The sequence below is a fragment of the Apaloderma vittatum genome, unplaced genomic scaffold (genome assembly GCF_000703405.1).
Source record: "Apaloderma vittatum isolate BGI_N311 unplaced genomic scaffold, ASM70340v1 scaffold39462, whole genome shotgun sequence".
Lineage (NCBI taxonomy): Eukaryota > Metazoa > Chordata > Aves > Trogoniformes > Trogonidae > Apaloderma > Apaloderma vittatum.
This window is the reverse complement of record NW_009703751.1, coordinates 14,470-29,647: the sequence shown is the minus strand read 5'-3', so window position 1 is coordinate 29,647 and position 15,178 is coordinate 14,470. Positions and strand designations below refer to the sequence as shown.

The 15,178-nt window shown below is 38.4% G+C and overlaps 1 protein-coding gene across 2 annotated transcripts; it reads left to right on the top strand.

The window, feature by feature from the left end:
* The first annotated feature begins 1,100 nt into the window (after positions 1–1,100).
* Positions 1,101–14,424, top strand: CSNK1D (casein kinase 1, delta). Of its 2 annotated transcripts, XM_009864735.1 has the most exons (9): positions 1,101–1,205; positions 2,508–2,656; positions 3,144–3,372; positions 3,700–3,870; positions 5,424–5,572; positions 6,121–6,292; positions 6,640–6,779; positions 11,663–11,729; positions 13,553–14,424. In XM_009864735.1, the coding sequence occupies exons 1-8, from the start codon at positions 1,190–1,192 to the stop codon at positions 11,693–11,695; spliced, it is 1,059 nt and encodes a 352-aa protein (XP_009863037.1). In that variant the 5' UTR covers positions 1,101–1,189; the 3' UTR covers positions 11,696–11,729; positions 13,553–14,424. The 2 variants fall into 2 exon arrangements, with proteins under 2 accessions (XP_009863037.1, XP_009863038.1); XM_009864736.1 differs by lacking the exon at positions 11,663–11,729 and having other exon boundaries at positions 1,103–1,205; positions 13,553–13,931.
* Positions 14,425–15,178: the final 754 nt, after the last annotated feature.

The window sequence follows — 15,178 nt, the reverse complement described above, 5'->3', positions numbered from 1 at the left end:
AGAAAAGTTTTTTAAAACCCCACCAAAATCCCAAAACAATCGCATCTGTTGCCCATCAGATAATACTGTCTTTGGTCCACGCTTTCCCTGATTTTGGCTATTGTGGGATTGTAGAGAACCAGTAGTGAATGTAGTGATAATAAAAAGAAAGATCCAGAGTTCTGTGGTTCGTCATCAGGATTTTCATGTTTGGGATGGGGAGGTCAGTATTGGATGGGAAAATAGTGCCTGTACCAGCAACACCGTCTCAATACTCATGTGTGCACACATCAAAAAAGATGTTTCATTAAGCTAAAATATTCAAATTGTCTCGCATGAGCTCGTAGATAGTTCTGTGCACCTCTGGTTCCTTGCAAAGTGAAGGGTCGTGCCAGTTTTGAGGTGTGGGGTCTTAGCCTGTCTTTGTTAGTCTCGGCCCTGACTTCATAGACAAAAGGCTATAAAGCATGGGACTAGCTCCCTAATCTCAGGAACAAGATTTTGCAGTTACAGTGGTTAGGTGAGCGGTCAGCTGAGTGCTCTGTAGTGGGCAAGGAAGAGCATCCAGAACAAATGGATAAGCAGAAAAAAAGTACAGTTGTGCATCTCTGTCTTAACTGCTTTGTGTGACTCTCAGAAAGGGCATTGCAGAACTGGAAAAGGTACAGGTAAGTAAAATGTGAGATAATTCAGGGTAAGTAGATAGTACTGTGCAAAGAATGACAAGAGTTTTTGAACTCTGAAAAGAGTTAAGGGAAAGTGAGGTAGGGTGAAAGTCTATGAAATTCTGAACGTCATGGAGAAAGTGAGTACAAAATGATTGTTTACTGTTTATTTCCAAACAAAAGCTAGTGGACCTGAAGTTAAGGTTTCAAGAGTGGAGATCAGAACAGGTGATGTACTTTACGTGATACTAAAACCGTGAGGTAAGGCAGAAAAGAGAAAGCCAAATTCTGAAAGTAGAGAGACTTTTTAGATAGTTGTGGCTGAAAGTACTTAATAATATCTGGGTGTTTACTACTGAGAAATAATTTGTCAATACTTTTGTTTCAGTCTTGACAAAAGAAATGCATCTTAAAAAGTATTTTGACCAATGTTTTAAATTCTGGTTTCAGGAACTGATATTGCTGCTGGAGAGGAGGTTGCAATTAAGTTGGAATGTGTGAAAACCAAACATCCTCAGCTCCATATCGAGAGTAAAATCTACAAAATGATGCAGGGTGGAGGCAAGCAATTATTTTCCTTCTTCAGAGTTTTAACTGGCTTTATGTCTTTGATGTATCCGCCACCTGGAAGTATTTAATGTTTAAGATCTCTTCTGACCTAACGTAAGATTCTCGGGCAGTTCTGGGACATAAACTTGGAGTATTTAAACTTTGCGCTTCCTAAATGAGGCTGTACTTCACAGAAAGACTACATTCCACACTGCATGTCACATGCAAAAAACAGTAATCATACATCTAGAAATGGATGATAATGTGTCTTTTGCATTTAGTTACTTTTTAATTCCTGCCTCATTCAGTTGCTATCTGCATGTGACCTGAAAAGCCTTCATAAGATAAAATGCTGCCTTTGTGGGCTTACTAAGGCCGCGATGGTAGGTTCTTTCTGAGTGTGGATGATGCAGAGGCAGAAGGCAGAAAGTTGAGTTTTCAGCTGAATAAGTGTTTCTTTGTGAAGGAAATTGAGGAAAAAATAATGCATATCAAGTAAAGGTAAGAGTTTAAAATAGGTGAATTCGACCATTCCACTTCCAAAATGCATAGAATTAAAGGCATTTGAAATTCTGAATAAGTAGAAGTAAATATTTGAGTATTTCTGCAGTTCTGTGAGAAATAACTTTCCTGAGTTTCTCCATAAAGCGTAAAACTTCAGCTCTCTCAAGCTGAATGCTACTTTGGTAGAGATTTGCAAAGCAGTGAGTAGAATGGAACTTTAGGAAAGACAAGAGTAGGAAGCAAGGATGAAAATTCATTTGAAATGCAATTTGAAATGGAAGAGAGGTATTTTTACAGTGATCTTGTAGGCTTTGAAACTAAGAAGTTAATTTCTAAGGCCTTCAGTAATAATATTCAGTGTTTTGTCACAGTCTCTATTTTCAGACTTCCAATGCTCCCTATTACTCCTCATCTTTATTTTCAGACTTTCGGTTTGCCTCTTATTGCTCCTCATCTTGGAGACTACATAAGTATTAATACTTGTAAAATGCCTAAGGTTTAAATTCAGCAAAAATGCTAAGTATTTTCTAGTTACTAGCTAAGCACAAAGACTGGGAGGTTTCTGAGAAAGAGGAAAAAGGCTATTTTTAGACCTTTGTTGCTATGGTTTTACATTGCTTCTGCCGTAAGATTAACAACCTTTTTCTTTCAGAATGATTGAAGGTAGTATTAAATACTAAGCTTCACTGTAACTACAAATATTCGCAGTAATGACCCTCTTAGAATTCATCTTAAGCGCCCTGGAGAATGGTGTGTAGGAACTGTATAAATCAAATTGCTATACTGAATAAACTGTTTCCTTTTTTCTAGTGGGTATTCCTACAATTAAGTGGTGTGGAGCTGAAGGGGACTACAATGTAATGGTGATGGAGCTGTTGGGACCGAGTCTTGAAGACCTCTTTAATTTTTGTTCAAGGAAATTTAGTCTAAAAACAGTCCTATTGCTCGCTGACCAAATGGTAGGAAATCGCTTTGTTGATCCTGATAGTGCATTGTGTTGGGATATTAAAATTTCTAGAGATCGTAACCAACTGTGTTCTGTTTCTGTAACTGGGAAGTGAATAGGCTGTGTCATTAGAGGAAAGACTCAAAATAAGTTTTGTTTCTGTGAATATAAAGTGTGCCTTCAGAAGTTACATACAAAGTCTCAGTCTGATTTTTTTTTTTTAAAAACGGGCCTGCAAACCGGGTGTTGAACTGCTCAGAGATTTAGAAAATCCCCCACAAAAGTTTTTGGAAATAAATGTAAAATAGACACAGGGAAGGAGCTGGAGAGGTGGTTTATCTATTGTCTTCCAAGGTTCATTCTCTTTAATGTCCTTAAATTTTACAATAAAAAGTTCCTTTACCTCTTTTATCATAAAGACAGTGCTCCTAGTGTTTTTATGAGAAATAAAAGATGTATGCCCAGTCTCTTGACTTTTTTTTTTTTCCCTCTGTATTTAGATTAGTCGAATTGAATATATTCACTCGAAGAACTTCATCCACCGAGACGTGAAGCCGGATAACTTTTTAATGGGCCTGGGGAAGAAAGGCAATCTCGTCTACATAATAGACTTTGGATTAGCAAAGAAGTATCGAGACGCTCGAACTCACCAACATATTCCATATCGTGAAAACAAAAACTTAACGGGAACAGCCCGTTATGCGTCCATCAACACTCATCTTGGAATTGGTGAGCTGGGGAATGCAATAAGTAGAAACTTTGAAAATGTGGATGCACATAATTTTAGTGCAAGTAGATGTTGCTTAATGGAGGCATAAAACACCGACTCTGTTTCTGGCACCAGCAAGGCAATATACTTGGCCTCATATCTCTTGATTGTCTGGGATTCGGTCAGTTTATGTTCTCAGGAATTAACACATTTTTTAATAACTGCAAGGGTGACAGGCTTTTTCTTGTACTGGATGGGTTTATTATGGGGATAGTAACTCTCAAATATCTCTTGTTTTTCTAGCAGAAAATGAAACCTAATGAGTCCACTTTTTTATGCTGTTGTAGAGCAATCTCGCAGAGATGACTTGGAGTCCTTGGGCTATGTACTGATGTATTTTAACCTGGGCTCCCTCCCCTGGCAGGGACTGAAAGCAGCAACAAAGAGGCAGAAATACGAACGTATCAGTGAAAAGAAAATGTCTACACCCATTGAGGTTTTGTGTAAAGGATATCCTTGTAAGTTACTCTTCTGTGGCACCAGGCCTACACGTTCACGTTTTAGTAGTAGTTCTTTTTTTCTTTACAGTGAAGTCTACCAGTCTTTTTTACTTCTCTTTTTTTTTTTTTCTTTCTTTCCTCCCTTCCCCTCACTGTGATTGGGCACAACTGTGATAAAGATACCATGCTTTCAAGACTGGGATCTTTGTGTTTGTAGACCATTTCTAATTATCCCTTGTCTTAATTATTAGTCAACAATCATTGCCGTGCTCTCGAGTCGAAAGGTAGATTGGTACGTCTGTTTTGTGCCGTATTGTGTGTGCGCGCTGGCTGTATGACTGAAGGAGAAATAGCTTTCTGAGAAACTACCTTCATATGTGTGTGTGCTGTGGCTTGCATGAGTTGGCTAGCATAGTCAGAGGTAACTCTTACCTGTTGCAATTGTTTTCACTTGGGAACTGCCATTCCAGTTTCACCTATTTCGTCTAGTTTGACCTGTTGATGGTCAGTATCTGCAAGAGGCATAAGAAACCCTCCTAGATCCTAGCATCATGCTTCAAAGTAGAGTTTGGTATTTGCACCATAGTAATAAGTAGGATTCTTGAGTACTGCAAAATGGTACTTAAATCTGCTTTAAAACTTGGCAACATTAGCTACCATTAGAGAATGTTGTTGATCTTCCATGAAAAGATCTGTCTCTACTCTTTCCATGCGCTTGGCTTCAGCACCTATGTGCAATAAGGAGAACTGCAGTTTTTGTTGGAGTTGTATGAAAACTTACTGTCTTTTGTCTCTTTCAAATATTGCTTGATATGTGTTCCTTTACATTAGTTAACTCTGTTTATTCTCTGCAATTAACAGACAGGGAAGACTAATGGACTTTTCTTGTGGTGTTTGTTAGAATTTCTTTCTTAGTGTAAATTACCAATGTGTTATTTCAACTGGAAAGACTTGAACTCAAAAGCTGGTATTTTGTTATTGCTGTTATCTCTGGCATATTGAATTCACAAGAGGACTATTTTTTTCTGTGTAACTGTTATTTCAGGTGCTATATAAAAACAGGTGTCCAGACTAATAATACAATCTAAAATTGTATTATGACTTACTTGGGAAATTCATATTGGTCCCCTGGCTTTTTTGTATTTTAGAGGTAGCAGACATGAAGCCTGAGATGCTATTCTGTGTCCTGCAAGAAATAGCATTTAAATAGAATCAAAGCAAAAAAAAAAAAATCTCTTTTCTTTACTCACCAGTAGTTTTTAAACCTGTCCTGGCCTCCTACCCTCCAGAACTGTTGTTTAAAGAACTCTTGATATTGGATCCTTTCTGCTGTTAGTGAATGAGAGCTTTGACTGTGATAGACAAATAATTTTCTTTTTTTGGGGTTGACTCGTTAGACGGGCTACACTGTTGCCTTCAGTGGATTTCTAGTATTGGGTTATTATTATTATTCTGTCTGTTCAGGAGACTCCTTATTTGTTGGGTTTGGGGTGGTTGGGTGGTTTTTATGTTTCATAATTTTAAAGGAACAAATGTGAAACTGAATTAAAAAGGAACTTTTTTTATTACAGCTGAATTTGCCACATACTTGAATTTCTGCCGTTCTTTGCGTTTTGATGACAAACCAGACTATTCCTATCTAAGGCAATTATTCAGAAACCTCTTCCACCGACAAGGGTTCTCCTATGACTATGTGTTTGACTGGAACATGCTGAAATTTGTGAGTATCTGCCATAGCTTTCTAAAAGTTTTCTTTTTTTTGTAATTTTTTTTACTATGTTGTCAGTTTTGAGTATTTTAACAGAAAGATTGTCTTGCCCTTTTACTCATGGAAGTTCTGTCATCTAGGAAAAAAACAATCAAGAAATGAGGAAATTCAGGAGCTGCGAAATGGGAGTTGAATGATAACTAAGTAGAAGTTGCAGGGTTTTATATGTGTAAGGCTTCTGAGATACTTCCTTCAGGGCAGTCACTAGATTGTGGAATTATTATATTCTCCCACCTTGATCTTCACCACAGGTCATTTGTAACTGTTGAGGAGGTGTCCAGCTGCCTTAACAGTATGCGTGTACATTAGCATTTGAAGACTATTCAACAGTTGCATGAACACAATTTATGGCAGTTCTCAAGGAATTTTACCCAAAATAATTAGTGCCCCAGAAACTTCAATTTATGGATTTTCCTATTCTTTATTTTCAGTATATTTGTCTGAATATATTGCTGTAAGCTCAATAATCCCTTGAGTTGTTCACTAGTCTTGACCCGTAGGGTGCAAGCAGAGCAGCTGAAGATGCTGAACGTGAAAGGCGAGACAGAGAGGAAAGATTGAGACACACACGAAATCCAGCTGTCCGTGGACTACCCTCCACTGCTTCTGGCAGGCTGAGAGGAACACAAGATGTAGCTCCTCCTACTCCTCTTACCCCAACTTCACATGCTGGTGAGTAAGCAAATACCTGGATAGAACCACTTTGCAGACTGTTCTAATGTGCAGTCTGTTCCTGATCATTGGAAATTCATTAGGATACCTAAGTGGTATTTGTCTCTAGGTGGCATTTGAGTTTTATGTTTTTGCTCCCTCTTGCTTTTCAGGAGATAGAAGGTAGTTGTGTCCACTGATTACCTGCGAGTTGCTGCTTAGATTTCTGTGGATGTAAAAACAAAGCCCTTGGTTTCTCTTTTTTGACTTTGTGGAAGGTTTATATGCAAGCAAGAGGGAGTAGTTTTTCCAATGACAATGGTATAATTGTATTTCTCATAAGAGTCTAATGCATTTTTTTCTCACAGCCAACACCTCTCCTCGGCCAGTATCTGGTATGGAGCGAGAAAGGAAAGTGAGTATGAGATTGCATCGCGGTGCCCCAGTCAATATCTCATCATCTGACTTAACAGGCCGACAAGATACCTCTCGCATGTCAACTTCGCAGGTAAAAAAGATTTCCGTGCAACGGAAAAATGAGGGTGATTTGATAAATCTAATTTGTCAAAATAACATACAAGGTAATTGATGTGATTTCGTACTGATTTTGCAGGTGATGTTGACTCATAAAAATACTTGACATCTTAACTGAATGTTTGTGATGTGGCTGTACAGCACTGTAAAGAAAAAAAAGTTTTTTTTTACCTTGGCAGCAATAAGCATTATATATTCAAAGTGATACAGAGTTGTTGCTGTATGAGATTATGCAAAATCCTAGAGATACAGCAGTTTTACCTACAGTTACGGTGTTTAGTTCCTTTGCTTATTGTGCTTGCTTACTGTGTAGCAGGCAAGATGATTCAATTTAAGACTGACAAGCAACATGTAAGTATATTTTTAACTTGTTATGCTATGACTGAAATGCTCTATTTTCAGGGCATTCACGCAGACACGTCCTAAGTCGTGCGTGGCCTGGCTTTGAACAGCTTATCTTCAGTCTTATCTACAGAAGGGGGAATCACCTGTACTGTAGGCATAGTGCAACATTGCTGGAAAACCAGTTTGTTCCAAGGATCGAGGTAGTCACCTAGGGATTTTTCTGTTACGCCTCAGCAGTAACTCAGCTGGAGTTCTAACTACCTTTTGCTGTAGGATACCTTTTGCTGCTCCGTGACGGAGCAGATTTGATAAAAATTGACTCAGTTTCTTTTGGTTTAATCATTTAATTGCCAGAATTATTTTTTCTGGAAGGTAAGTGTTTTGATATGTAACATCTTAGTGCTAGAGGGAATGCTCTGTTAGATGGAGGCCAGGCCATTATCTCTGATGAAGATTGAGAGTGAACTGGATTGAAGAAGCAATTCTTCTGTGAAAAAAGTGGGATCTGAGGGGATTGGTTTTCAGCTGAGTGAATTGTTTAACCATGTAGCTGCACAAATGTTTGTGCTTGCACAAGGGAGGAACAGTTCAGGGGCTGAAATGGCTGCAGAAGAATAGGAGACAGGTGGGATTTTCTTTGTTGGCTTTTGTCGCAATTTTTGCCAGCCTAAATTGTTCACTGAATTATAATTCTTGCCACCAGAAATTCTCATGTTGAAATGTTTTATGGCCAAAGTTTGTAAATAGTATGAGACTAAAGAGGGTAGAACTGCACATGGCCATAGATCTTGTAAATATACATAAAGATTTGATAGAAGGCTGTAAAGAAGGTGCAGCCAGGCTCTTCTCAGCACTATCTAGTGAATGGACAGAACTTTTGTAAAACTTTTTTACTGTGAGGGTGGGCAAGGATTTGGAACAGGTTGCCTTAAGGTATGGTGGAGTCACTCTCATCCAAATTACTCGGAAGCCAGCTGGACCTTGTCCTGAGTGGCCTGCTGCAGTTGGTTGCACTTTGGGTTGGACTGGATGATATCCAGGGGTTCCTTCTGACCTCGGCTGTTATGTGAAGCCAAGTTCCCCCTGAAGGTTCACTCAAATGCGAAGATGGTTTCTTGGTAAATGTGTATGCCCAGAGTCTGTCTCTGGCTTTCTGAGCAAACATCAGATTTGTTACTAGTCAGCTAAATAATTAATGGGAGTAACAGAAATAGGTGCAATGGTGTTACCTGACTGTGTTAGGAGAGAGTATACCTTTCTCTTTTTTGACGGTATTATTGACACATAGCTCAGCGTGCTTGTGACACTTTCCTAGACATTGTAAGGTGCAAGTAATCCAGGTGGGTTTGCAGATACATTTCTGATTCTGTCTAACTTGTAGAATGGCAATACTCTGAGATTATGTAGGACTGTGGGGGGTTTTGAGTAGTCTTTGAATGTCCAGATGGAACATTTGTGGTGTGGACCAGCAGTCTGGTCTGATCTGGTGTAATGACACATTTCCATAGCTGCCCTTGGTAACTCTCTGCTCCAAGTATGGGATCACTCACTTGGCTTCTTTACAAGCCCAACAGTGGCCTGGTCAGTGTCTTCTCTGCATTTGTTAGAATGCATCATTTATCATTTGTTACCTTCATTTAGTTCTTGTCAAGACAGTGAACCACTGCTGGTCTCCACTCATGGTGACTGTAGTATACTTCAAACGGCTTCCTGTGTGCCTCTCAGATTTGGAAGCTGAAAGAGATTTACTTAGGCTTTACCTTATAACATTTTCCCTTGAGCTTGTCAGAGAAAATTCACTTTTTGTTTTCCCATTTCTCGCTTATTTTGTAGCAGGCAAGGTGACTCAAGTAGCAAGTTTTCATAGCTTATGCTCTTACTGTCTTCATAACATTAAAGTAGTTCTTTCGTAATCAAAATTTATCCTTAGATGTTAACAAGGTTACCAGTTAAAGCCATGGGCTTCCTGTTATTTTTATGCCTTGGTTTTAGTCAGGAACACGTCGAGTATCCAACTCACATGGCAAGGTTATTAAGGAGGTGTAAAGGCTAGATGTAAAATTATAGAAGATCATCCATTACCACTTCTTATCAGGAGAACAATAAAGAACAACAACAGTTTGTCCATGCCCATTCCAAGTGTGTTAATTTCCTTTGTAAGTCTTTGGTAAATATGCGACCACTGCTCTTTCTTCAGAAAGTGCTTGGACCATAGTCCTGATACAAAGCTTTTCAGGTTTGCTATGCAGATCTACAGATGTCTTTGTCTTAAGGACTGCATTTGATAGAGTTGTTACTTTTAACTTGATGAATTGGTTTTGCTGTCTTATTTTATTTGGATGCCTTGGTTTGGTAAGGCAACACGGCATCTGTAATCACCTCTCATCATCTAGAGGAAGGGCGATGGAAATGTGCAGATGTTACTCAAAGAAATAATGAAAGCTACTTACCTCTAAGTAGAGTTCTGAAAGGTGACTCAACGTTTTTAACTTTTTTTTTTTTTCCTCCAGAATGAGTGCTTATCAGTTCAGACTGAAACTGAAAACTAAAGCTGGGAATGTAGAAAATATAAACCAAAATTCTCTCTTGCAAATTAAATCTTCTCAGGGAAATTTAACATCCCTAGAGGCATTCGGCGTCAGGCTGGATGGGGCTCTGAGCGGCCTGATTTAGTTAAAGCTGTCCCTGCTCACTGCAGCGGGTTTTGGACTAGATGACCTTTAAAGGTCCCTTTCAAGCCCAGCACATTCTGTGATTCATAGAAAGACTGGCACTTTTTAACACTCCATAATGAGTGTTTATGGAGTAACAGCCAGCATGTCTATGAAATGATTTGTGAAACTGAAGCGTTTCTGATGAAATTGCATCAATTCTGTGGCACACATTATTCAGTACTTTTCTTGATTCTATGGAAATGAATGCCACAGCTAAAAACCTGCAAGTTGTGAGACGTTTTGACAGCAATAAACATTAGTGAGAGTTGAGCAGTCGGGTAAAGCCTATTCAAGTAAAATGGGTGTTACTGCAGTGCTCCAAAACCTGATCAGGACGAAGGAGTGGAGCCCATTGGCAGTGGACATTGTCTCTGGAGCTATGTCTGTGGTACGTGGGCTTTAGGTGTCATGTTGGGAGACGTTAATGTGATATCATCATGAAAGGGTGTAATGTCATCCTTGAATCTGTGTATGATATAATAATGAACAGAGACTGAGAGGTTATTTCATATCATTAATGAGACAGACGCTTAGTTTAATTCTTGGTATCTTAAATTGCTGGAAAACTTTAACGCAGAGAAGAGCCATAAGAATTGAGCTTAGGAAAACAGATTACACAATGCAAGAGTTTCGAAACGGTGTCTTTCAGTTTGTTTGAAAGGTAAGAGATAATCTTGAGTTAGTTGGTATAGTACTTTAGAGACAATGATTTTAATGGGAACTGATGTTTATGCAGAAAATGTGAAAAAGGTATTGCTTGAAATTAAAGCTACTCACAATTAAAGAAAAGTGAAACAGAGGTTTAAGTGAAGGCAGTTAGCCACTGAAACAGCTTCTAAAAAAGGCAGATCGTCCACCCACTTTGCCATTGCATCAAAACTGGATTAAGTTATAGGTGGCGTATTCAGGTCTAAAGCAAGCCCATATTACAGGTCTCTGTGTGAAGAGTTGTGATCTGTGCTGGACAGAAAGTTATACCAGCTGTTAAAAAGATTCTTCTCCTCTTAAATTCTGTGAGTGAATTGTTCACTAAGTCTACTTTAAATAGTCTTTAAATGTTAAGAAATGGGATAAAGGAGGTAGTAAAGTAGGTCATAAGTATTGCAGTAAATACTATTTGAATCACTTCTGTCGGTCCACATTGCACAGACTGCATCCCAAAAGCAGTGGTCATCTCAAGAGTCTAGTTATGGGTGAGTAGCCTTCTTTTCCTTTCACTGAAATTTCGATCTAACTGCTCGTGGTATACAGTAAGTTGTTTAATTATTTTTTTCTGAATGTAGCATGTTCAGCACCTGACAGTCAAAGCTAATTCCTACTGGTGCATAATTCCTACTGGTAGTTGAGGTATTCTCTGTGTAGTTGGAAGAAAAGATTAGAATGCTGCACAACGGAAAACTTGATAAAGTCTCTTTGACGGGAGAAGTTTTTAGAAGACTAGCCAACATTGGCATTGAACAGCTTAAATGTTGTGCTGCTTCCCTGGGGAAAAAGCAACATGCCTCCAATACCTCTGCATTTTCCATCTCCTCATGAGCAAATCTTTCTCCATATATCCATCTTACTAGGCATCATATTCCGTGTTGTTCTTCTGACCCTGTCAGCTTTCTTTGAGGAATAATGATTTGTTCCTTTTGCATATCTCTTAGTATGATAGAAATGTCTTATGGAAGTCTGAAACCAGAGCTCCTCGAAAGATACATTTGCTACTGCAAGTTTAGGTTGGATATTTGTTAGACATCTTTATATATCGGGGCAGTGGAACTGTTACAAATTGCTGTCTTTTCCCCTACCTCAGAATAGCATTCCTTTCGAACACCATGGCAAGTAGCTGCTCGTCTCCTTTCGTTGGAAGGCAGCACTGGGTGAGTGCTTCTCATTAGACACCAAAACTTTGAATGGGGTGGGGAAAAAAATCTTTGGAAACATCCGACTTTGCTTCTTCTTCTCAGATTATCTCATTGTTGTACCTGTGCCTTCCGGTCAGATGCTTGATGGAGCATTGTTTTTTCTTTAACTTAAAAGTAAATATCCTTCCAAATGTTTAACTATTGCTGCTGTTCTACTTGGACTCTTAAGCAGAATTGACAGAAATCGTGACTTTGAAAGTCCCTAGAATTGTTCAAGCATGAACAATAAAATAAAGTAACCAAGCCTAATTTTTAGCTGTGTGAGAATTACATGTCTTTCCAGTGATGTTCACACAGCGCTGTGTCATCCATTCAAAACCCACGTCTGTTTCAGAATGGTAAAACCAAAATGCTTTTACGGACACAATTGACTATATTACTCAAACGAGGCTCTGTCTTGTCGTGAATGGAATGTTCTACCGCCATACCATTTTTCACAGTTTTATATTCTTCTCCATTCCTTATGAACTGTCATTTTAAAAAATATCCAGACCTATTCAGATCTACACTTTAAAGATGTTCACATACTAATGAGAATAGTTTGAACATTAGCATCTGGGAAGTAGGTAGCTGTGGATTTGGGTATTTAGATAGAACTTACCACTGTTCAGTGCAGTAGAAGTTTCTGTCTTTCTGTGTGCAGCTTTTGGCTTTTTAGTCTGTTCTGCTTCTGGCAATAACAGGTTTCATCAGGGAAATAAGTTTCAGTTGGAATCTGAACCTTTGATGGCTGAAGAATGCTTTCTTAAGTATTTCAGGAGCTTCTTTGCTTTGCTTCTTATTTTAAAAAGGCTGTGAGTTTTTTCTTTTCCTTAATAAATTCTGTTGTATAACTCGGTCTGCTGCCTCACTTTCTCTATAAAGCCTTCGCTTGCACTAATTCTCTATCTCTACTTGGCGAAGAATCCTGCTATTCCACTTCTGCTTTGTGTGCTTGGCTGCCTGTGCACAAGCTGCTTCATAAACAGTTTGTAGCATTAAAAAGAGCCAGCTGGAAATGGCAGCTTAACATGTTGAAGTCCAATTATCAGACCTTAATGAAAAAACTGAAAATTTGAAAAAAACAAAAATTGGAAAAAGGCAAACCTAAAGCTTTGCATTGGAAAGCTTGTGTGCGAGAGATGTGCGGGTTCTGATGTGCTCAGGGTTGCGTCTGCATTGGTTGGTCTTTATGCATTACTATTCGTAGCTGTTCACAGCTGAAATTAATACTGAATACTGATTTGGGTACTTAGACATTTCTTGCTTCTTAAATGGCAGTGAAGTGTGGTTGGTTTTCACTTTCACAGTCAAAGTGTTATTGAAATAATGTAACGCTTGCTGAAATAGGTCAGGCTATGGAAGTAAGCCTGAACATGTCTTCTAACACAGTGTCCTGTGAAAAATGAGAAGCCATTGAAAATTGCATTTTCTTTATCCCTCTGGCTGGGATTTTTTTTCCCCTAAACTTAACTATTCATTGGGTCTACTTCTATGCATTGATGGTGTTTTCATCTGGTTTGTTCTTTCTTGTGTGCATGTTTATGCTCTGTTTACTTTTCTTCAAAACATCCCCTCTGGCTGGAAAGGTGAATTTTTCATGTTAACTTCTAATAAAGGAGGAAAATACAGGGAGCTTCGTGTAGCTACAGGTGGGTGCAAAACATTGTATAGCTCATTGGATTTTAAATTCACACATTTACTTTTGGCGATGAATTATTTCACAGTGCATTGAGAGCCACTTTTATGTTAACTGGAAGGAAGCGTGCTGATGTTGTCTTGTTTTTTGGCTTTGGTAGATTCCTGCTCGGGTAACTACCAGTGTTCTCCAGTCTGCTGTGCACCGATGAAAATTGTTTTGCCATGGAGGGCAGATAATGCATGGCCAATCTCCTATGTTACCAATGGCTTTACTAGCAAAAATACCCTAAACTGTTGCGGAAACGTTACACTTGGAGTTCTCCATGTTACTTAAAAGGCACTTGGAGGAACGTGGACAGACTCCAGCAGCTGCCATTACAGGACGCTTTTGCCAGAAACCAAATGACCTTAAGAGAACCCTGTGGTAACAGGGCTGGAAAAGAAAGATGGTTTACAGAGTTGACCGCCTGTTATCGGATGGCCGTTTCAGTTTTCCCTTCACAGGCGGCAGACTTTACCCCCTTTTTATTATTCTACTGTAAGTATAAATCTTTTACTTGGTTTAAGAAAGTTTTTTGTATCATTTTGCTAAAATTATTGGCTTAATTTTCTGTAAAGAACTCTTGCTTTTGTCTGATTTAAAAATGTAGAATATAAACAAACCTGAGCTAAAGACAATGACTTGAAGTTTCTTGTTTCAAAAAATTAGTCTGGCAGGGAATGTCTAAATGAATCAAAACCATCTGAATTTATTTAAACTGTTTACTTACTTCTATCATCCCATTCTCACTGAGACTGTTTTCTCATGAGATTTTTAAAACTGTTAGAATTTTACTTAGCTGTTTGCTGTCTTCTTTCACACTTAGCATGTAACTCCCTGTATAACACAAAGGAATTTTAAATACTTGTTCTTTTTCATAAAAGAGAATTACATACCCTGCAGGAGAATGTAAGTATAGCAGAGATGGTGATAATGGATTTCTTTTCTTTGTGAAGAATTTGAAGAACAAAACAAAAGACACTGGCTTTTGAGGGATTTAGAACGTGAAAGCTTGTTCTGTCTCTCTGCTTCATTTGGGTAAATGGATAGTTTCAAACATTGTTTTTATTGGTAAAATTTTGTTTCCTGCACTCTGAGGCTGGTTAGCTTGGAGGGTATTGCAGGTGGACATACACGTTGTTACTGAGTCTTCATTGAATTTGCACATTTCATTCAGCAACCACATGTTTATAAATAAATAAATTGATTCAGGCCTCCTGTTTCATGTCAAGACTCAAAACATGAATTCTTCTAGAAAACCAAAACAAAACTAAGCAACCTATTCTTGCTGTGAAATCCTGTAAATTTTTACAATTCAGTGCATACCATATTTAATTCTTGACTGTATTCAACCTGAGTATGCCCAGCATTGTTAGCTAGGAATGAATGACAACATGCTTTGATTGCCCAAAAAACTATTGCAGGTGTTATCAGCACCTGTTGGTTGTGGAATATGGGAGATTCTTCATATTGCTTGTTACTGTAGACAATCTCACAGTATCAGAAGTACTGTTTGTACTGGTATGACTAAAGTAATGGAAAGTTCTGTGGTGATGATGAAAGTATATACAGAGATTTTGTTTGAACAGTTAGGTATTTTGATACATTCTTCCCTGCTTCAAAACAAAATTTTTAAAGGCCTCTTAGTCTTCAAAGTTTTATGAAAAGTAATTTTTGTTTTTTCAGGGTTTAAAAATTCTTTTTTGCCCCTCCCAAAAGTTCATGTATTAAGTACTAGTCACTC